Source organism: Macrosteles quadrilineatus, unplaced genomic scaffold, assembly GCF_028750875.1.
Source record: "Macrosteles quadrilineatus isolate MER2022 unplaced genomic scaffold, UCM_ALF_1.0 Scaffold_4__1_contigs__length_99947679, whole genome shotgun sequence".
Lineage (NCBI taxonomy): Eukaryota > Metazoa > Arthropoda > Insecta > Hemiptera > Cicadellidae > Macrosteles > Macrosteles quadrilineatus.
Window position 1 is genome coordinate 60608052 of NW_026542597.1, and position 25727 is coordinate 60633778.

General features: G+C 36.6%; 1 protein-coding gene across 2 annotated transcripts in view; it reads left to right on the forward strand.

Annotated features, from left to right (window-relative positions):
- The first annotated feature begins 3386 nt into the window (after window positions 1–3386).
- LOC128992058 (protein trachealess-like) overlaps window positions 3387–25727 on the forward strand; it is a 211461-nt gene continuing 189120 nt past the window's right edge. For both annotated transcript variants that reach the window (XM_054415439.1, XM_054415440.1), the window contains exon 1: window positions 3387–3692. In XM_054415439.1, the coding sequence (XP_054271414.1) occupies window positions 3532–3692 (161 nt within the window). In that variant the 5' untranslated portion in view covers window positions 3387–3531. The remainder of the gene's footprint in view (window positions 3693–25727) is intronic.

A 25727-nucleotide genomic window follows, 5' to 3' on the forward strand; every position in this document is an offset into this window, starting at 1 on the left:
TTAATTTTTAATCTTGTGTAGGCTGATATGAGAAAAACTGAACAAATCTTCGAATGAAACTTTGACATACATGATTTACCTTTATCTCCCTTAATTACATATCTTTTAATTTATTAATGACATTTTAAATTTCAATTTTGAAGTTGCAAAAATACTAATTATAAAATTTAAATGAACATTTTTTTTTAAATTTCACTCTTCTTTATATTTAATCACAAATCCTTCCATCTTCAGTTTCTTCACTTACAATAATTCATTAGCAAAACTAAGTAAGCTGTTATAAACTTTAGAAATATTGCTGTGCCTTATCAATACAGTCTTTTGAAATATTAAAGAAACTATATCTATAAAGGTAGGTACTATAAAAAATTTTAAACAAATAATTTAGCATTAAAGACAGCAGACAAAACTAATATGATTATCAAAGCATCAAGGACTAAAAAATGTAATAGCAAATACAGTATATGTTTCATTGTATCTCTGATACTACTCTACAAAAATATCAACAAACAACTTAATATACAAACCAGTTCTTTTAATCATTTCCATCGTCCATTGCCAGTTACATTTTCACACTTACCATTAAGTAAACATAGTAACAGGTATTTAATTGATTTCATAAATGAAAGAACACTGTGAACTGCTTAGTTTTATAATATTTTCCTTGGTTTAATTTAATCAGTGGTGTGGCAAAACACAAATAATAAATGTATCAAATAAAGTAAATGTGAACTGAAAGCTATGTTAATATATAATAAGAGTATTTTGTATTACCATTTGATAATTAAATATAGTTACACATATACAACCGATTTTCGAAAACAAAAATCAACGACGTACAATTTAGTTATTGATGATATTCTTTAGTTTAATTTAAGCATAGGTTAAGCAAATACACAATAACTTAATTTACCTAAATCTATATAAATAAAATTAGAGTTTTGTCTGTACATTGCTTAGAATAATGAACTTTTTGGTTATTTTTACATTTCATAGGTCAGAGAAACCGAATCAAACCTTATCTCAATTTCTGTCTGTCTGTCTGTCTGTCTGTCTGTCTGTCTATCTGTCATTCTCTTGGTAACGCTAAAATACGCACTTTATTACAACTACTCCTCAATAACTATAGCACTGTCCCGCCTGAAACTTATTTTCCAAATACTATACATATATGAGATGGTTTTAGACGTATTTCATCGAATATGAGACAGTTAGATATTTAACAGTAAACCCTTGAAAATCAAGTTTTTGTCGATTTTTGACGTGGAATTTCTGGAAGCCCATGTTAACCTTATGAGAAATGAAATTATTGAATCTTAACAGCTGTTTCAATTAAACAAGTTGGTTCTGTTCTGTGATGTTCAATAGCATTAAAGTTACAAGGATTACCAACAGGGTGCAGCACTAGCACTATTATTTCTTTTACATTTATGACAACAGCTAATTTGCAACCTGGAGGCGAGTGAGCGTAGCGAACGAGCTAACCTGAAGGCAAGTGAGCGTAGCGAACGAGCTAACCTGAAGGAAAGTGAGCGCAGCGAACGAGCTCCAACATACAGGTGAGTGAGCGTAGCGAACGAACTTCAACCAGGACGTGATTGAGCCATGCAAACGAGATCAGATAGTAAAAATAAAAGTAAGCCTACCGTTATAGGATCGACCGGCAGACACAGAGGTAATTTAACCTTTTATTGATTGTCATACCGATCCGGAACAACAAAAAACAACATAAAATGAAGCTATGTATAATAGTTTGGCCAGCATATCTTAAAATATGCAAACCAACTGCTGTTCTTTATATAAGAAGGTTTCAACTGAATATTATAAGATCCCCGTGCGTAGAACGGGTACACAGCTAGTAAACATATAAAAAAAAACAAAGTGATGTGCAAGTTACGAAGTTAATCTAACACATGTTAAGCAGTTAGAATTTATTTAAAGTAGCCTCCAAATTCATACAAAACATCTATACATTGTAATTTTCATACTGTTTCCATGAAAACATATCAATAACATTATTTTCATAACTTAGACGCTTTCAAAAATCCAAAGCAGAGCCGGAGTTGATACAGCAACGGTTATAGAATATTTTTATTATATAATCATTTACATAGTTTTAGAATAAATAATCCATGATAAAAGGTTAGATTAAAATATACCTACCTCATAGTTATGGAAAATATTATAGCCTATTTAATTTCTTTGTATCAGCTGTCTGAAATTGTGAAATATGCAGTTTAGCAGTTCTTCTTGTTTACATTTAAATGTCAAAGGAAATGTAAACAAACATTGTTAGTGTTCTCATCACAGCCATGGAGTAAATCAATATTTACTTTTAAAATGTTCACCTAAGAACTTTTAAAGCCAAAGGGGCAACGCCTACAGTCAGTATCGAAATGTGAATAGTCCTATAATGGTCCTTGGAATGGTAGCTATATTTTTGTAAAATTTAAGCCCAGTTGGTTCAGTAGTTTTTGCACCTATTAGTAACACACATACAGACAGACACCATTAGATTTTTATATAATAGTATAGAAGTATAGATTTCAATAATAAAACCTAACCTGTAATAAAACTGGTTCTTTCAAACAATAAATACCTATTGTTACAATAATTTAAAACTGCTTAAATTTGCGGGATAACAGTTGATAATTTTTCACCTTTAAAAAAAAAAAAAACTATGATTGTTCAATTCATTATGCTAGCAGTTATTTTAATTTTGAAAACTTTTTTATGAAGATGTTGATTAACTTAAAACATACTGTATTCTGTTTCTTCAGATTCCATGAATTTTGTCCATGCTATTCACTACTCCATCGAGACGTCCCCTTTATTTGTACTGTACTGGCCATACCATATCATGCTGTAAACGTGGGTGATGGTGGTTTATTGTATATGTGAAATTGCTTAAGTCGTGTACATAAAAAAATAACAACTCCATGTTTCGAAATAATCCCCACGTTTTCCTAAAGTATTTTACAAATATCAATCTTATTTCACCAAAAAATACATTTATGAAGCGGAGAAACTCGATAACACTTGCAAATCTCATATCACAACAAATCAGCATCCACAGTGTATCAAGTTAGTGATAAGAGGCAAAGACAATATATCACAAGCGATGAATAACGATTGTTGTGATGTGAGCAACAGGCGGTGGTGGGGGAAGTAGGCGTGTAGTAGGCGTGAGCGCGGGGGAGGGGAGGCAGTCTGCGCATGCGCCACCAAGCTCCTCCCCTCCACCTCCCACCGTAGCAGACGACAGTCTGCGCCCTGCCTCGTACAGCTGATCACCTACTGTCTGTCACGGCGACACGCGAGCGGACCACGTGATCTCATATTTCCGCATTCCACTTTATTTATACTATTTATTTTTAACAGTCACCTCTCAAATATTTATATTTACCAAAGAATAAACGTTTTTCAACATTTTCGAGTAATCATGAAGAAGTGCGATAGGCCGGTAGTTAAAACACTTGTAATACCCGTTTTCTGAACTGTGTATAATGGTTGTGTAGTGCAGTGAAGTGCATGATAGGGATGGATCACTCGGCTGGGTTCACCGGGTCACCTTGGGCGGCTGTGCTGGGTCATCACCCGAGCGAGGCACACGGGTACCCGCCCGCCCATGCGCACCCGTCCGCACCCATGCCCATGGACCTTCACGTGCCCCAGGGCTTCCCTTACTACAGGTATTGCTCGACTCTATTACATAAACACTCCTTTTTATGGGATCCAAGATTTGCAATCCAATGCAATGTATTCTGTTACAGAGACCGTATTGAAAAAATAAACTGTACAAACATGTTTTCAGTATCTAAAAATAAATAATAAAGTAAACAACGGTCCGGCTCTTGGGAACTAATACCATCCCTGGAACCCTCTACAGCTCATGTTGAGGACTAATAATAAACCTAATTAATGAGTAAGCCAATTTACAGGACTTTACTCAATCTCAGTACTGTATAATCTTGAATAGAATATCGTGTCACTGCAGTCCACAACTGAATAGTTCTGTTCAGGTTCTAGATTTGACATTCCCCTAGCTGGAGCCGGCTCAATTAACAAATACGTCAAAATTCTCTAGCTTTTAGTTTAATTTTCTTGAAATAACTTTTCCCTAGACCGTCATTTAGAGCACTGCCATATTGAAATACGTTGACAGTTGTTTTAATGAACCTTCTCCACAATATTAATGACTAATACATACAGTCTAAATTACAACAAGAATAATTTAATTATCTCTTTTAAATTTAATTTAATCCATATTGTAATTATCCTTATTAAGACTTAATATTACTTATTATTTATTCCAACAGAGCATTTATTGTTTTTAATTAAACCTTTTCCAGGCTTGAACTAAACTAAAGCCGTTACGAAATGGGATTGCAGTACTGTATGTCTAAGAATACTGGGGAACATACACTGCACTTGAAATTTAAAAAGTAGTGATGCTTTCGTATAATAATTTTTCTACTAAATAGTTACACATGTAACATTGACACTCGGGTGTTTACAAAATTTTTACAAACAAATTCTATTATTAAATGAACTCATTTACTCAAACAAGTAGCTCAAAGCTTCTTTTTACTTATTATCTCAATCACTTAATTTATAAAGTTAACTTTGCAATGGGATTCAACATTTTTACTGTACAAAATTCACAAAAATACTTTGGGATTATACATCAGCCAATTTAATTTAATGCAACTGTCTAATAGGAGTTCCCTAATTTGGCTTTAATTTATTAAGTGTTAACCTCCTTAGATGATTTTTTCGTTGTTATAATTTTAAAAGAATGTTTGAACTTTTGCAACCCCCGGATCCACCCTTAGTCCCTGGAGTACGGTTGAGGCTGACTTAGTTATGCACCATCGCCAGGGGCTGCTTCTTAAATCATGCTGAGGATAAATCACAAATATTGTTGTAAACGTACTATCAAAACAGTTGATTCTTTTTTAGTCCATAGTATTTTCTGAATTCTTATTTTCTCGTTGTGTGGTACTGTATAAGTTTTGCCTCTAATTTGGAGACTACATTTTTAGCACAAAAATGTTAGAAGAGAAAAATTAAAAATATATTTCTCGGAATGTATATTTTCGACACAATTTTTACCTTTGTTTCTTATATCTTTGAATGTGTTGTATTTTAACTACTGTGTTTAAATATACAAGTCGACACTAGATCTGTAGGGTCCAGAAACATATAGGGCCTAGAGTGTTTTGCTATTGATATTATTTTTTTAATAGTTGGATTACAGGGATAAGTTATAGGGACATAAAAAGCTAGCAATGGCTTGCAAAAAGTACACTTTAGTTTGATATGGTGAAAATGTGGTTAAAAGAGGGAAAAATTGAATTTTACTGCAGCTTGCTTTAAGGTTGTTCTGTTCCTATTTGAAAGCTCTTTTTATCCTGCAAACATTTTAACATGAGACATAATGTACTAACAAAAATGCTTGAACGATTAACATGGATGTCTTCGTAAGCATGAGTCTTACTTTTATCCAACTAGTTTTCATTATTTTACAGATTTAAAATTGTACGTTTAAGTTCCGCCTCGAAAATGGACTATTTTTATTTCTCTTGATTATTTTTTATTATTAGATGAGTTAACATTTTTTTATTTTTATTAATTTTTAATTTTAATAAAAAAGTTTGTATACATTTTTGTTTTATCGTAGTAAAATTTTATACAACCTTGCTCATTTTAACTAGTCGAGAACATTCGTATTAAATAACACATTTTATTTCTGACAGTTGTTAAAAATTCCAACTAAGGTAGTTTCAAGCTTTTGAATTCATATAAGACAAAAGGTTTATTATTTATGTATTTTTCTTCCTTTGCTAAATTCAATTAAATCAAATACACATATTGCAAAACATTGTTCACACACTACTTATCAAATAAACAGTAAATAAAAAGTACAACGTTATAACTAAAACACAGTTTTACAGCCCTGTATTTTTCACACTTCAAATAAGGCGAATCTCTATTTTTTATAGTATCCGGAGTTTCAGTAAATATAGCCTAACATTATACATATATACAGTACAAGCTAATGAAGTGTTACGAATTTACCACGTAGGAATGAGTCTTATATCAATTCAACCCAAATTACCATCTATCTTCTATTGTAATATTTTAAATTTACTTACATCGTAACGTTCTACTATCAATTGGATACTACGAGAAGACTTAATCGTCCTATTGGCTAATCTGAAGTGTTTGGTGTCTAGCAATGCTTGTGCGTTATGTCGACTAAACATGGCTCTAATTTTAAGAAGAAAAAATTTAAAAAAATGGATTTTTCTCTTTTGGTAACATAACAGCAGGCAACTATTCTATTACATACCGTTATATTTGGTTGTAATAATCTTAATGCTGTAAAATTAACCAACGTATCGTATGATTACATCGTCTTAGCCATATCCATTCGGTAATATAAAATCAAGTAAGGAGTATACTCAATCTATGGCCTTGTATCCAATTATTTATTGTTTATCCATATGCACTGTATTATCACTAACAAAACCACAAAACAGAAGGTTTTGAATGAAATCAATATTTTATGTGAGTTCTGGTACTTATAGGAATCAATCGTAATGGACAATGTTAAGACGTAGTTAAGCTTTATACCAATTTTTTAAACGTAGACAACTTCTTTAAGGGGGGACTAAAGTCCAAAGAATTTCCTGACCACATTTTAGCGTAATCAGTTGGAATAAGTCGATAAAAGGTAGTTTACACCAGTTGAATAAGAAATCTATATATTTAATACGCGACATTAAACTTTGTGAACAATAAGGCTTTTTTGTGTTAATATTTAGCCCCACATATTATATACCAAAATCTTCGTCTGGGTGTGTAGATGTGCAAACTGGCTTTAGATTTTCAAAATATATCTTTTTAAGGGCGTGGGCTGCCCTCAAAGTTCCTTCCATAAGGATAACATTGTGATTGATTTGAATGTTATTATATTCTGGAACATATGTCAAAATTAGTAAAAAAAAAACTAAATCCCAGCTGTTTTGTTTGGTTTTGAAATGTAAACAGTTTGCATGTTTTGAAAAATAATTAGAAACCCGCACGATTACTAGAAAAATACCCGGCAACGAAATGTTACCGATAGTACACAACGGGAGAAAAGTTTTACATTATATTTTTGTCTAAACATGCCAAGGACCCGATGACAAAGAAGTATTGCTGGTCGGACACGGCGAGTCAGCATACGGCAAGCAATGCAAAACGTAAGGAGCCCAGACAAGGAGCTGGAACATAGTGGCGACGTGTATTTACAAAATTACACTGACAAATACTACGTAGAATTCAGCAGCATTCACTCGGCGATGAGATGGCATTAAAATATCAGAAATGTGGTGCACTACATTTGAAAGAAGAAAAAAGAGGACGAGGCGAAGGATTTTCATCCTGCTGCCATAAAGGATAAGTGAATGTACAGCCATATCGAGAAATCTATTATATCCAAAGCTTACTTAATGTACCTAGCAAATCATTTGAGCAGAAACTACAAAGATAACATTAGATCGTAATCTAAATGCGCTCGCAATGGTCAGCACTCGAGCTAAAATTGAAGAACATAACGGTGGAGGGCCTTTCATGTATAAGGTGCACGACACAATTTAAAACTCAATTGGCACCTTACAATCGTCAGAAGGGGAGCATATATGCCCAAATGTATATATCTCCGTACGTCGAAACAGCTGTTCAAGGAAGAATGCTAAACAATTAAAGCTAATGGCTCTTGCAGCACTGAACTAATACACATTTTTACTCATCATTTGGTTGATATTAATCCATACGCGCAAGTTTTCAGCATCATGAGCTCCGTCCTGCAAAATAGAACAGAAAAAATAGCCTAGATTGAAAATAGTCAACGATAGCCCAAGACCAACGTCGATACAACAACGCAACTTGTAACGACGTTGCTATAATATCCTAATTTATTATTCGTGCGAATTCGCACGGGTTCACCTAGTAAGTTTAAAACATGTAAATGATAACATTGACTTTAAATAGTATGAAAAACTCATACCTTTTTAAATCAAAACACCCTGTTATATGTGCGTGCTTCTGCTTCATGTAAGTAATGTCTGCTAAATTGCACTAAGATTAGTAAATGTTTTATGTCGATTAAATTGTTCACTTTTATTGTTATACGGATTTTAAAATTTATGCATTTTAATTAAGCTATAGTAATTAACATAGGAAAAGTAATAAATCTATATAATTAATACGCTACATGAAACTTTGTCGGTTGAACTCCTCCGCCATTTCTTAACCGATTTTATCCATTGACGTCTCATTGGAAAGAGCGTGTCGCGTAGATTTGCAAACTGGCCTTACATTTTTGAAAAAAATCCCTTGGGATCTGCCCCAGTGGCTTTGAAAGTTCCCATGTTATCCTTATAAGAACATAATTGTTTACATTTTGATCAGCTGTATAATTTAATTGCTGTTATTTATTTTTGAATTCAATGAAATGCGTTGAGTACATTTATTTACTATTTGAGTTTGTGTAAACATAACCCCCAAGACGGATCGTGTTAGTATGGTTGTATCTTAATTTTGTGTATTTATCGTTGTTTTGTGTCGCTATGACGGAACGTGTTAGCATGATTGTAATTTAAATTTGTGCATTCATCGTTGTTTTGTGTAGCTATAATTTGTTTATTTGTTTTTTTTATGCCTCCGACGCAAAGACAACGAAACATAAACAGGAGACGTAATCGTGATAACGACCGCAGCTACAGAAACAGAACAGTGTGGTGCGTAATAGGCTTAACTCATCACAGTCAGCACCTGACCCTGGACAAACGCAACTATTAGGTTAAAAATGCGCCCTTTAACACTACCACAAAACGACTTTTCGTTCTCAATTAGTTCTCTATCATGACCTGTGTTGCCTGTACAGCGAGGCATTTTAAGAAGGAGAAAACCGGCCGGAATGCTTTAGGTTTATCAATAACGAAGATAAACATGACTCAGACCATAGTACACATACAGTACAGACCATACAGTACACACCGGTAATCTTATTGAGTTGAGTCTTTTAAACACATTGTAAATATGACTGTTATTCGTTTTGAAATAATTCCTGTAATACTTCGCAATTGCTCGAATTCGAGCAACATGTACACTAGTCAACAATTAAACCGTCAAATTCAACTAAAATGCTTTCAAATTTTGTTAAATAACAAGAAAATACTAGTCTACTCTTTACGAATTGTAATCTATATAAACAACGAATGGCTACAACTTAAAACTTAACTCTGCTTGTCTCCAGCTGATCCGAGGATGAGAAAACTATAAAATATTATGTTGGATTTTGATAATGTTTATTTTAGCGAATTTCCCATATAGGGAATAAGCTATTACCGTAGTACTCATGGTAAGACCCGGACCCGGGGCCGATTTTTTTTTTCGTTTTGAGGTCCCTAGAGGCCAAAAATAGCATCCGTTCAAATTCATATATATATATATATATATATTTATATATATATGTGTCCGTTAGCGCGATAACTCGAGCAAAAATGATCCGATTTTGATGAAATTTGGTACAAACGTGTAAACCTACATTTATTCGAACGAGTTCGCGAACCAGCATGATCAGACCATGGGAACGGGGGTTTATGGGGGCTTTTATGGGGTAAAAATGGGTTTTTCCCATTTTTGACCCAAAAAACTTAAATTTTTGCAATTTCTTTCCAAACTATTTTGTAGAGCTTAAAAAAACAAATAATTTAGTATATTGAAGCGTTATAATGCGCCTAATGGTTACGGAGAAAATTAAAAAAAATTGTAAATTTAAAATTCCGATGTTATTCTTATGGAGGATAAGTAAACTGTTGTAGTTTGCTCATTTATTAACATATTTTGCCCAAATTTGGAAAATGTTTTTATTTCTTACTAACTATTAACATTTTACATAAAAAAAACACTTTAACCCTCCCTGTTGCAGCAAACCTAAGTACTGTATGTGTTAAACTGATTCAATTTAAATAGGGAATAAATGTGATATTTTTAAGGAGACATTTTAGTGTAAATCCAATCAGGCAAATGGAAATTCGCTTAGTCTGCAGGTTTGCTGCGGCGGGGGTATTATTTAGCGATTTGCACATAGGAAGCAGTATCTTTGGCTATTATAATCCCCGGAACTAGACTTCAATCCCTAAGTTGATTGACTTTTTAAATTTAGCCATCGACAGAGATTGCTTGTGAAAATAAAAATTACTGATCTATGTCACACCATATTTAAATCAACTCTAACCATTGATATTCTATGTCACACCATATTTAAATCAACTCTAACCATTGATATTGTGCGCTTCAGCATTTTTATATCACGCAGGTATCTCAGTAACAAATTAAGCAGAATCGCAGAATACAGAATTTTAGACACTAGTACACTCTGTGAGTACCGTATTCAATTGTGTTCTCTTTGAGTAAAAAAAAGTTCAAAAAAAATTTGGCTAAGGCTAGAGATTAAATATTAGTCATCGGTGTTACTTAACCGACTTGTACATATAAAACGCTTCCACTTTCAACCAGTGACTACCGCAAGCCATATACTCACCCACACGTGCATTTCACGACGAATGCAAATTGAATCCAGCTAAGCTTCGCATAACCAGCAGTGTTGATGACACTTGTTTTGGCTCCATTAGTAACGGACATGTCCGTAAACGGCGTTAGACCGTACTGGACTGAATTAGCGTCAGTAATGTAATGAAGTAGGGAATGGATGCGCTGGGGTCGGCCGTGTTCCCACAGAGTCCAGTGTCGTCATAGTTGTCATCGTAATGGGAAGTACTGTAGACTACACGTAGTGTTGTACTCGTTTGAGATTATTCGTGTGGTCAACGGGATCGGTGACTTATTTTTGTTAGAGATTGAGTGATTCTAGTGGGGTTATGATTTTAATTGGACTAATGAAATGCAAATATACATAAATACTAGCAGAGTACCCATCCTTCGTACGGGGTTGGCGTATAAGTATACAATTATTATTGCAGTTATACTCCACTCGTACTTTGCGTTTGCAATGGGAACGGACACGGTTTAAGAAAATGTGGTTCTTTTAATTCACGGTATACTATAGTATAGCACATCTACCATAGCTATAATGCTCTACCACTGCACCCAAACATTAATAAAGTTCTCAGACTATGATTGGTATTCTTAGACTAACTAAAATACTACCATCTCTCTTGGGCGCTTAAATAATTCAATCAAGATTTTCCTAATTCATTTGCAGTATTTAAGATTATTAACATCCTTCAATATTGTTACCAACATAAGTTTTTGCATGTCGAAAAAATTGGCTGATTACTTTCGCTCTCTTTTATGGGCGTTTAAGACTGTGATAATAGTAGTTCCTAGTTTTGGTCCCATCCAACTTATTACTGTTCAGTAATGAGAGAATACAAACATAATCACTACAGAGTAACCAACTACGACAGTAAAGAAAAAATCGGAATCACTGAAGTTTTGTAAAACACATACACCACCTAAAAAATCCATCCGTCATCAAAACTAAAAGGAGAACAATGAAAATGATCGAGATTTTGCTAGAAACCAAAAAGACATCAGCAATTCACCTAGGTAACACAAAAAATAATGAAAACGGCACTTAAAAATAAATAGACTGAAGCTTAAAAAATGAAAGAAATATCACCTGTCGAGTAAAGAGAGAGCCCAGTCGTCAACCTTGGACGTTACGAAATGTATAAAGCGGATTGTAGGTATTGTTGTATATGATTTGTGATAATAGAGGCGGCAAACCTGTACCACGGCCACCTCAATAATTCATGGACATCGGACATAGTGGCGTGGTCCGGGGGGTCGTCTTCTGGATCCATACCTATCGTGCTCATACCTATACCAGTACATATCTTATACTTTGCGTACTGCTTTATACACCACGGCCACCTCAATAATACATGGACATCAGACATAGTGGCGTGGTCCGGGAGATCGTCTTCTGGATCCATACCTATCGTGCCCATACATATACCAGTACCAATCTTATACTCTCCTGCTAGATACACCACGGCCACCTCAATAATTCATGGACATCGGACATAGTGGCGTGGTCCGGGGGGTCGTCTTCTGGATTCATACCCATCGTGCTCATACCTATACCAGTACCAAACTTATACTCTAAGTACTGCTAGATACACCACGGCCACCTCATTAATTCATGTACATCGGACATAGTGGCGTGGTCCGGGGGGTCGTCTTCTGGATCCATACCTATCGTGCCAATACCTATACCAGTACTAATCTTATACTCTGCGTAATGCTAGATACACCACAACCACCTCAATAATTCATGGACATCGGACATAGTGGCGTGGTCCGGGGGGTCGTCTTCTGGATCCATACCTATCGTGCCAATACCTCACCCAGTACCAATCTTATACTCTGCGTAATGCTAGATACACCACGACCACCTCAATAATTCATGGACATCGGACATAGTGGCGTGGTCCGGGGGGTCGTCTTCTGGATCCATACCTATCGTGCTCATACCTATACCAGTACCAATCTTATACTCTGCGTACTGCTAGATACACCACGGCCACCTCAATAATTCATGGACATCGGACAAAGTGGCGTGGTCCGGGGGGTCGTCTTCTGGATCCATACCTATCGTGCTCATACCTATACCAGTACCGATCTTATACATTGTGTACTGCTAGATCCACCACGGCCACCTCAATAATTCATGGACATCGGACATAGTGGCGTGGTCCGGGGGGTCGCCTTCTGGATCCATACCTATCGTGCTCATACCAATACCAGTACCGATCTTATACATTGTGTACTGCTAGGTACACCACGGCCACCTCAATAATTCATGTACATCGGACATAGTGGCGTGGTCCGGGGGGTCGTCTTCTGGATCCATACCTATCGTGCTCATACCTATACCAGTACCGATCTTATACATTGTGTACTGCTAGATCCACCACGGCCACCTCAATAATTCATGGTCATCGGACATAGTGGCGTGGTCCGGGGGGTCGTCTTCTGGATCCATACCTATCGTGCTCATACCTATACCAGTACCGATCTTATACATTGTGTACTGCTAGATCCACCACGGCCACCTCAATAATTCATGTACATCAGACATAGCGTGGTTGGGGAGATCGTCTTCTGGATCCATACCCTTACACATACAACTAGTTTACCCGTCTGTAATAGGCAACTAGCAGTCTCGGTCTGAGCATGGATTGTGTATTTGGGTCAACTGGTACACCAAGAACATTGTTGGAAACACCTAGGTTGCATAACGGAGCAGTTGTTCGCCCTTTAAATGGACGTCATAAAACAGGACTTGTATCACAGAATAAAGGTATACTCTCTATACTTTTAATTCTGTAACCTGTCTTGCTTTATTTGGAACTCTGCGCTCTTTCCGTATTCTCTACTCCATACTGTCAACTCTTTATTCTGTGCTTGTATCTGACACAGCATCACTGGTTTACTTGATGATATCGAGAATAAATACAGAGTTTTGACAAAAGTGTACTTATCAGAAAGTTTTACCTTTTCACTGTAGATTTTCTTAAACCACGCAATAGTATCATCTGACTTCCTCAAAGAGCAGATATTAATGATTCCAAACGGAAAAATTAAATAAACAAATGGTGAAATTCAATCCTGAGTAAACATCCGTCTGAATGTAAAACATTTAAGTTTCGAATTTAACCAGTTTGATAAATTTAAGAACAGCGTACCTACAAATTTCAAATTACGTGTAGAACATAGCGTTTGATGGGTTGCTACCAGAGTGGCGCTGCCCTCTGCAGGTTGTCTTATTAAACACGAGAAAATAATCGATTACCACCGAGCTAAACGTTCCCATGGCCGCGCGCCGGACAAAAACCAGATAATCAATTTTCATTATCGTCCAGCGTGGACGAATATTATAGAAACAGCGGAGTCACGGCTGGACTTGACTTTCGCCTCCGTTGATCTTCACGGTGTTGCTACTCTATGTTCTGTGTTTGGTTGTGTGATAACTTTAGTGTTATAGAAACAGCGGAGTCACGGCTGGACTTGACTTTCGCCTCCGTTGATCTTCACGGTGTTGCTACTCCATGTTCTGTGTTTGGTTGTGTGATAGCTTTAGTGTTATAGAAACAGCGGAGTCACGGCTGGACTTGACTTTCGCCTCCGTTGATCTTCACGGTGTTGCTACTCTATGTTCTGCGTTTGGTTGTGTGATAACTTTAGTGTTATAGAAACAGCGGAGTCACGGCTGGACTTGGCTTTCGCCTCCGTTGATCTTCACGGTGTTGCTACTCTATGTTCTGTGTTTTGTTGTGTGATAACTTTAGTGGTATAACAACAGCGGAGTCACGACTGGACTTGACTTTCGCCTCAGTTGATCTTCACGAAGTTGCTACTCTATGTTCTGTGTTTTGTTGTGTGATAACTTTAGTGGCATAGTAACAGCGGAGTCACGCTTGGACTTGACTTTCGCCTCCGTTGATCTTCACGGTGTTGCTACTCTATGTTCTGTGTTTGGTTGTGTGATACCTTTAGTGTTATAGAAACAGCGGAGTCACGGCTGGACTTGACTTTCGCCTCTGTTGATCTTCACGGTGTTGCTGTTGCTACTCTATGTTCTGTGTTTGGTTGTGATACAACTTAGTAATAGTCGTTGCTCTCATAATTTCGACTGAACTTGACTTAACCCTTGACGATTATAACGCTTCTACTGAGTTTGCCCTTATGGTAACTTTAATGCCATTGAAACAGCTAAGGGGTGTTGCTTTTGAGCAGAATAGTCCGATCATTATAATCATAAATCATATCCATCAAATCATAGATCATAATCATCATGATCATAATAATCATATTCCACCACCCTTGATAGTCAATCACTGACATTGATAACTCTGAAGGTTTTCGAGGCGTCGCCTTGAGTTTCAGTAGAACCACATTCTTCTGTTCATTTCTGTTCGTCACAGGCGAAAATATAGTCTGTACATTTTAGCTTGATGTAGCTAGACAAGCTTTAATTATTAATGCAAGTTGTTTAGAGCTCAATCTGATAAAGGAAAATATTTTGCATTTGTCCAACTAAAAGAGTAATGTTACTTCTAGTGAGCTTTGTTTAACCCTACCTACAGATCAAGAATTGTTTTTTTTATCGCAATCAAGTACTGTATTTTGTTACTAGCTGTGTGCCCGTTCTACGCACGGGGATCTCATAGTAGTCAGTTGAAACCTTCTTATATTAAGATTAAGAACAGCAGTTAGTTTGCATATTTGCAGATATGCTGGCAAAACTATTATATATAAACCTTCGCAAATACAGTATCTGACAGTTCAAGCCAAAATAAATGCTTCGCAATTAAATGTCACCCGGATCGTTATGGTCCATATGTCCAATGATTAAACTAAAAAATGTTTTATAGATCCATGAAGCGTAGCCTATTAGTAAATAATAGTGAAAGTTACTTTCCACATCGGTTAACTTAAACGTATTTAAAGTACTACCTCAACCTCACCATTTAACACTTTATTCCGGTTGACATTTTCAGTATCAAAGGTGCTCTTGTCCATTCCGTGAAACACTGAGAAATAAGGAAATTAATGCGTTACCAACAGACATACACACAACAATCCAAAAAAGGCCACGAACTATTGATACATAAACAATATAAAGGCGTAAACAATTCATGATGGTTTGCCCAACAAATGTTTTACTCAAATAGGTTATAATTTTCTTAACATACCGGGTAAGCTAAGATTTGGAATCCAGACAGAAAAAGCAAAACTTATACAGAGTTAAGACATCACTTTAATTGAATACGGACGGCTCTAATAAATAAGGTGCAACACCAACGATAACTAATTTGTAAACTACAGTGATGTGTTGGTACCTACGTAAAAATGATTCTAGCAGCTACCAACATAGTTGCTAAGGAAAAGAACCAGTAGCCTACCTACGTAAGAACCTACCTAAGAACTATAGTACATCCGACCAATTAAATACATTAATATCTAGTCCCGAGGTTATTGATCTCTTGCTTTTGGATTTTCTCGTAAAAAGTTATAGCGTAAACTTATCGGTGTCAGTTTGAAAAAAGAAAAAAAAACAACCTTACCCAAACAACTTTTTGTTATTTAATAGATTACGCATTCTCTAAACAATGATTAGTATATCTATTAACATTAGAAGGAAATGTGACGAAATCACACAATGTTGGGGTTTTGGACATTTGTAATTATATTTCTTAAGTAGGTAGGCCATGTATTCTATGGAAAAGTACCGGTATCAAGGATCGTCGTCAAAAAGGTTGTTATGAATAAATATGTAGGCTTACGTACCCAAGATATGAGCTATGGGCCTATTGGCTGTATGGTCCAGCGATTGCATCACACGGTGAGTAGAAACAGAAAGTGACACATTGGAAAAGCAAGTTTAGCACTTCCTCTGTTAAACCTCTGTTACAATCACCCACTGCAGTTGTGATTTTTTACTTTACACTTTACACAACCGCCATTGAAGCGCCGTCAATGAGTGGAAACCTTTTTTTTAAGCTATTGGCGACGATCATTTCAGTGTCCAGCCCTATACAACACTGATTCAAGGTCTTCTTTCTGGTTGTCAAAACTCAAGAAACATTTTATACTCAAAGAATTTCTGGTTCCGATTTGGACGATGTCTAGTTATTTAATTTCATTTACGGTTACACTATTAGACTATATTATTGCACTTGCGATTAATTAAATCCGTTATGTAAGAAAAACGTTTTTAATCTCACTTGGTTGGGATTTGCTTTCAAAACGTGATTCGAAATGGTTGCGGTATTTGTAAACAACATTTGTAAACATATCATTGACAGCTAGAAAAAATAATCTTGATCCGAACAGCTGTTCGTTATTTCATAGACGATTATGTGATAAAAATTGAACGAAAATTTGACAAAAATCGCACAAAACTGCATTTTTGAACGTCCGTAATTTTATTTACAAAGTAGTGAGGCTATATTTAAATCACTAAAGACACTCTCGCCAATCCAGTGAATACATTAAAATGACTTGGATCTTGATAGGTACTCTGGTTTTCACGGAGAAGATTGCGTAAAATGCCATCTTGAGTGTTACAGACAAAGGGAAAGACAGACAGACAGACAGAAATAGAGATAAGACTCGTTTCTGCTTCTTTAATGTATAAAACGTAAAAATAACCTAAAAGTATATAATTCTGAGCAAAGTACAGACAAAACTCTAATTTTATTTATATAGATTGCTCGAACTGTACTTCTATTGTTTAAAATCACTACCTTAAGTGGGAACTTACTGAACACAACTGCAATAGATTGTGCTTTGATAAAAAACGATAATTTAGCGTAACTAATAAAAAAATCGAGGTTACAAATTAGTAATAATACTTTATATTACTACACAAATTTAGTGTTCTCTTTACATAGTTCCTAGTATTGTTTCTAAAATCCGCTTGAAAATATTAAACTGTATGAAGTCACAGTGAAATTATATATTCAGTTACTACTACAGTTACTACTACAGTTACTACTACTACTACTACTACTACTAGAGTTACTACTACAGTGCCCATAAAATTATTAAACTTTAAAAGTATTCTCCTATTTGCGAATTTCCATCCTGGTCCACCAATACTCCAGCAGCTCCCAATGGCCAGACAGTGCTGACCGCTGGTCAAGCGATGGCGGCGAGTCAGCTATTCAATTATCGTCCTCTCATCATCTGGTTAAAAATAAACGCTAACATATTCACCTACCGGTCCATGGAGTAGGAAAACGATGGCAAAAAGTGGCCATGGACCAATGGGCCGATGGAGCTCAGTTAATTGTCCCGGAGTTCGGTTCGGTCCAATTTTCTAATCCACTATTACACGCAGTAATAAGAGAGGCCAACAATGTTACTCTGTGCCGTTATTAAGAAAATAACACTGTGGATGTTCTGTGATGCGAGATTAGCTCGGACGTTGGACAGTGTTTGTACAGGTAATGTGGAAGCGATACGGTCGAGCAGCCAGCGACGGAATTGCCGGGAAAATGTTGGTACTTTTGGCGGTTATAGGGCTTTGTTGCTGGCGAGATTGTTATTTTGGTGAATTTTACCTGAATTAGCTTGGAACTTCAAATTTTTATGGGCTAGTTGATTGGATAAATGTTAATTCCTTAAATGTAATGAGGAGCTTATAAGTTTGTTATAACCACAAAATATGTTCACTTCAAATTACGTTTTCGTGTCGGTGGTTTTTTGAACAGTAAAACAATTTTCAAAGCCAGCCAATTAATTATTTTGACCTTTCAAGCCACCATCCACCAATCCCTTGTTATTTATCAAACAAAATCAGGAGTATAGCCCGGCTTCATTCCGGTCAATAAACTTAAACTAATAGGTACAAAATAATCATAAACTTTTGAAAATAATGACGTTTTTGAATGACACATAAATAAATAAAGTACGTCATAATGCTAGAATAATTTCTGACGAGCACGAATTTGTCTTTCGCATATTATTTGCAAATCCCTAAGCGGGTACTGGACAACATCTCCGACGCAGGTCTGAAGGGTATGGCACAACAGTATCCCTTCCAAAACTATAATTATTACTGTATTATGCTTAATTAATAAACAGACTCTATTCTACCCGAGTTTGAAATCTTTTTTTTTGTAAGCAACTCTCTCTACCAGACTGAAAAAGACGTTCACTCAGGGATTATTAACCATTTTCTGATGCATACAAGAAAGATTGTTCATGACGAGCCCAGCCAGATTTCCATACTCACCTTATCAAATTAGTTACTAAGGTAAAGATGTGTGTTGATAGCTTACAGGTTAGATTCTGGGACTTCTTAAAAGATACTGTGTTGATCACCGAAATACTGGATTCACAAACACATAAGTTGGGTTTGGAGAGCTTTTCAAAAGCTTATGATTTTTTCGTTGAAAACGCCTCTTGTGGACACTAAACCTAGATTCTTTAAGCTATTTTTCCTCCTACTCTGTTGGTAGTCTAGATTGTTCGGATGCTGCATAAACATCCACACACTTAATCTTCTATACGAAAAAAATTATAGTCTGTATGATGAAACCTGTCTGCTTACCCCCGTCAACATAGGGACTACCCAGTGGTTACACCCAGTCCTAGGTAGACGAAGGGTCAATAGACAAGTTTAATCGTACATACTATATGTGTTCGAACATATACAACACTCCAACAGCGAGGAACAATCATATTATCCCTTTACTCATACTTCTCATACTTTATCCATTCATCACCTCCCCGCACTACTCTGCGGTCTCTTCACTCCACTGACCACCTCAGTAGGAAGTGGTAACCATTGTCCCACAAAGTTATTTACACCACAACAACTGTACCGCTATCGCGCTATCTGATTGCTTTCCATTCGATTGCCTATCGCACCGATATCTAACGATCGATATATCTCCACTAATCGAATTAGAGTTTGAAAGTGACCGATATTTATACAGCTCTAATTCCCGATTTCGTACGTGCTCGCCCCTCCCCCTGACCCGACTGTTTGGTCGCAATCAAAGGTTGTTACAGTGTTACACTAGCTGATTGTCTCTGTAAAATATACAAGGTGTAACCTGTAACTCAATATGTCTTTTTTAAGGCTGTAAGTAATTTTACTTTTTTTTCGCTGGCATATTTAGGATTGAAATCCTTATCTACTGTTTTAATTCTGACCATTTGTGTGCTGTCTGCTTCAGTTTATCGGATTAAGTTGAAAAGCTTTAGAAAATGTTGTTTTTAATGGATGAAGCTCTTATATTCAAAGAAAGTTTTCTTCGCTTGACTGTATTCGACCACACAATAATCTGAGTTAATGTAGCTTTACTTAAACGATAAAGCAATACACACCTTTGAACGATTATAATATTGATTTTATTTAAAGTTCCACCCCAAGACCACCTCTAGTACTTTCACAACACCGTTCTCACTTTTTTCACATTATTCACCCTCAAATTCTTAAGTAAGGAATAATAGACCGAGCCTAATAACATATTCATGTGCTACGACCCCATCCCCGCAATCTGGCTTTCTTTTGATTTTCTTGTTCATCCCCTTTGAAAAACACACATCCCACAGTCATCAAATTTGAATACGAATTGGATGTAAATAATAACGCATAACAGAAGGAGGATGCTGCGACGGTAACGATGAAATATTATGCATTGGAAGATAAGGAGCTTAGATGTGCCAGAGGCGGGGGTGGAAGAAACCACCCTCTGAACTGGGCCAGTGCAATGTGATTTTGTAATAAATACTCATAGTACGCATGTTGCAAAAAACCAAACACAATATAAGTTTCGATTTTGTAGATGCTCACGATCATGTACATAAAATTAGACTTGTCTAAGGGGTTTTGCATGGTTAGGAGGTATAAATTGAAGTTGAGAAATGTCGTGGTACATATTCATTTGACTGGCTAGGTAGCTGAAGCTGAGCGGTCATAGTGCTTGGCTGATAACACGTTCGATATCGCAATAGTACCAAATTTTTCATTCATATAGACCAGTGACGCAAATATGCGACGGCTGGTTTCCACCCACAGACTGAATAATAAAAATGTAGGCATATGGCACATCAAAATGAAGTTTAGAGTGTATTGATTTGCCAAAAATTATTGATGTGGAAAATTTCTTAAAACTCAGTTTTTATTATTTGTTTTATACATAATTCAACCCACTTCATTTTTCATAAAATAATTTCATTGTAGATACTTTAAGTATAATAAATAATAGATCAACCACACCCTACATCTCAGTTTTCCTCGAAGACGCCAACGCCGTGGTGAACTCAACCGTTCATCACTTCTACTACACATGTTTTACCGGCTGCAAATGAGATATCACTGGTGTAATGACTGTATCACTCTGATGATAGTTACACCTGATGACTGATGATAGCTCACACTCTGATGACGCCGGCCACATCCACTCAATCTCCACCGTCAGTCAGTTGTAACGCCAAAGCCACACCGAGCCACACCGCCACACCGGGCATTCTGTTCCGTCTTGCCACTTAGTGGTTTTGTTTTTGCCGTCACCGAAACAGTCTGGCTTCCGAACTCTTTTATTTCTACCCTTTTTGCCCCTAAACACGGTGGAAGTCGTTTAAAGTTTTATATCTCTGAGTCGATAATGTTTTTCAGAAACTATTATCCTAATGTGTACCTGCGGTTTGCATTAAATCTCTATACACATTTCCCACCATAGAAGCGTAGACTAGTGGGTGCAAATGTCATGGTTTAAATAGTTCAGTCATAACCAGCCAACTCATAACTCCTTCAAAATTATCATTATAGTAGTTTGTTAACTATATAACTTTTATAACTTGCATTACTAGAAAATATTTATGTATAAGGTCGTATCATTAGTACCACGTGCTCGACATCAAATTGTAATTGGGATTAAAAACTCCAAAAAAAGGTTTAATAAGCTAGATTTTGATCAACAGGTGTCTAAAATATGGAAGCTGAAGACGCTCGAAGCAACATAGCAAAAACAAAAGCACTTTCCTCTCGAGAAAAATGGGAAAAGCTGATCGGAAACGATATAAATGGAGGGGAGCATGCAAAGTGGCAGGATTGAGTTAGAGGGGCACTCAATAAGAACTCATTGTACAACCAAACGCCCGTAAAAGAATTACGTCATTTTCCCGCGTCCCGGATAATTTGGCGGGAACACTTCCCCAGATAATCGGAGGGAAATATGTCTCCTGTGTACATATGTGCTACCTGCTCTATATACATGGGATACGTCTAATAACCTATAAAGGTGACGTATGGGAATACAGTGAAGCAAGCTGGTTAATGGCGCGAGTCAGTGCATCTATTTGTGTCTTGGAATTGTTTTGTGGAGGTATTTCACTCTAATATTTTCAAGACGATTTTATAATACAAAGATGAAAATTAAAATGCAAAATCAAAATTGTTTCGTTCGTATTGTATTTGCAATTTATAATATTATCTGGAAATGAAAAAAGTCATGTCCCACGAGAACAATTTTAATAGTTAGGCCTAATCTTTAGTTTATGGAAGATTGTGAGAAGTATATTATCTTCCGAATTGCATTTGCATGGCTTAGGTCTACATCAATTCTGTAATATTTATGGAATTATCATTTTTAGATATATTTCATAATTTACTAAAGCTATATAAGGGTTAATGTTATACGTTATATAAGGGCCAAGGGGTGAGGTCCTTGAAGCCAAATTTAACTCATATAATAACCTATTTCATCCTTTCACGATTTCTTTCTTGCAACAACAATTATTTAAAATCGTTCCAGAAATAAAATAGTTGATATCTAACTATACAAAACTTGTCAAAATCTTCTTTAACCTGCATTGTAGTGTAGATATGTTTTGGGTCAAACAAAAATATATACAAACATACACTTATTTCTAAACAAACCGACGTTTCGCGGAATACAAAACACCCCTCTTCCTCATGTCCGACAATTTCATATTCAACATAACCTAACAATATAAAATTGAGTTTCAGACTTATTTACTCTACCACTATAATTTCTTACGCTGCGCTGAAGCCTATAAAATCCAGGATTTAATAGAGCACATTACCCAGTTCGATTATCAGGGCTGGGTGGTTACAGAGGGCGATTACACGTGATTGGTCCTTACTCGCTTACTCCCTCACTCCTCGCCTACTCGCCTACTCGCCGGACCCGTCATTATGATATGGGTCGGACAATCTACAGGCCTATTAGTGCGGTTGATTACAGAACAGAATAAAACAAATCGCGACCTTGGGTGACCAAAATATGCTATTGGGATTGAATTGAATTGCTACGTAGACATTTTATGGGACGAGATTGAGGGACTCGCGTTTTGGAAGCTTTGAGTCCGGTTGTGTCGGTCATTGTGGAACTAATGTGAAACGCCACCGAGGATGTTTGTAAAGGTCTGCAGACTGTGCATTTCTGTTATGAGGTTATTCGATTAATTTGGTAATCATATTTACCTATATTGTGTTTTTTCGTGTAAAAGTGTAGTTCTTGACTTGGGAGCGCAGTTAAAGTTTAGATCTAACTGTGGTAGCAGAGTTGAAATTTATGACTTAAATTTTAAATATTAATCGTAATTAGATTGGTTAGTTTAAATAAGTCTACAATCAAGGACCTAAATTTGACTATTTAGTGTCCATCCGATTAAAAGTCGTTACGAAATCATACTAAACTACTACTGTAAAAGGTATGTTTTTTTGTTAATTTACGAATAAATATAAATACATAAGTCATCGTAGGGTATAAATTAATTCGTTTTTACAGCATTCTTAGTTTTATTTTTATTTAAACCTGTAGGACCTTATAATAATTGCACAGAGATCCAAATACTACTATAGTCTTAAGATTTAGTTTGTCAATACTATCTACTAATACTAGAGCTAAAATTGTTTCAAGTGATGAATATGAAGTTGAATATGTTTCGAGTCGTGATCGGGGATCGGATTGAAAACGCCACAAAGCCAGTATTTAATTGGTCGGTGGCGACTGGCGGAGACTAGCAGTCTAGAAGGAATAATGACAGCCACGGCCACTTCGGGATTATCATTCTCGTGTAATGATACGGGCCGAACACAACAACTGGTGCGGGGAAATGATGGGTGCGACATGGGCGGCGACAGCAACAACAACAACGACAACAACCAGCACAACAAAAGGCGCTCAACAATAACAATAACCACCAAACCTGCAAAACAGCGGACTTTAAATAGAACATCTGAAACTGTGAAGCAATGAAATTATGAGTTTGTCATGGGTGGCGGCGGCAAAAACAACAACTAAAACAACGACAACAACCAGCACAACAAAAGGTGCAAATGACAGCAACAATAATAATAACCCCCAGAACACAACAGACCTGTAAAACATCTGAAACTGAAACTGTGAAGGAATGAAATTATGAGTGCGACATGGGCAACAACGACACGAAATCAACAATAAGATAAAATGCTTGCAAGCACGATCACAATAACAGAATCTTATCTTATCTTATCTTATGGTTATTTGGTGTATAAGCAATAACAAAATCAAAATAGGTGCTAGAAAAAGATTGGTACGAATTTGGTAACAGTGGCACAGCACCAATAATATAAAATGCTACAAGAACTAACTGAAACAATAACGAGGGAAGGCATCGGCGGAGATGGCAACAAGAGCAGCAGAACCAACCGAACCGAAGCAATAAAGCAGATGTAACTCTGTATAGGTGGAATTTTGAGTACCAAATGAGTGGGAAAACATTCAAGAAACAACTATCAAACTGAAACTATAACAAAAATCCAACAGAGTTACTAAGGTGGTTTCAGGAGTACTATTGAACTGAAATTTTTGCATTATCTACCAACAACAACAACACAAACACCAACAATAATAGTAATGAACAAAACAACAATTCCACTATTTAAAATAAAATGTTGTTTGAAAGGTCAAACGTTAGCAGGTGAAATTAAACAGTAAATATTGTCGGAAACAATACGTATAACTACAATCGGGGCTTTAATGATGCGCCCCTTTGGTTATTAGTATACTTCTTGACATGATATGAAACAGTTTGCTTCTTTCAACATTTGATTCGTAACTAACAGTTTTTGTATTTTTTCTGTTCCAGGTGAGCTTCACATACATATGGAAAGGTTTGATCCCATCAAGCCAAAAGTGAGTAAGGCTTTGAGTCTCTAAACATAAAAACATGTACATTTTAGTAAACGATTTTAGAATATTCTCGTTATTTTGATGTATGTACACTGCTATCGGTACAACCTATGTCTTGGAGTGGCATACAGCGCTATTGGTACACCCCTGGTACACCCTGTGTCGCAGTGGTATATATCGCTATCGATACACCCTGTATCACAGCGGCATATAGCGCTATCGGTACACCCTGTGTCGCAGTGGTATATATCGCTATCGATACACCCTGTATCACAGCGGTATATATCGCTATCGATACACCCTGTATCACAGCGGCATATAGCGCTATCGGTACACCCTGTGTCGCAGTGGTATATATCGCTATCGATACACCCTGTATCACAGCGGTATATATCGCTATCGATACACCCTGTATCACAGCGGCATATAGCGCTATCGGTACACCCTGTGTCGCAGCGGCATATAGCGCTATCGGTACACCCTGTGTCGCAGTGGTATATATCGCTATCGATACACCCTGTATCACAGCGGTATATATCGCTATCGATACACCCTGTGTCGCAGCGGTATATATCGCTATCGATACACCCTGTATCACAGCGGTATATATCGCTATCGATACACCCTGTGTCGCAGTGGTATATATCGCTATCGATACACCCTGTGTCGCAGTGGTATATATCGCTATCGATACACCCTGTATCACAGCGGTATATATCGCTATCGATACACCCTGTGTCGCAGTGGCATATAGCGCTATCGATACACCCTGTGTCGCAGTGGCATATATCGCTATCGGTACACCCTGTGTCGCAGTGGTATATATCGCTATCGATACACCCTGTATCACAGCGGTATATATCGCTATCGATACACCCTGTGTCGCAGTGGCATATAGCGCTATCGATACACCCTGTATCACAGCGGTATATATCGCTATCGATACACCCTGTGTCGCAGTGGCATATATCGCTATCGGTACAC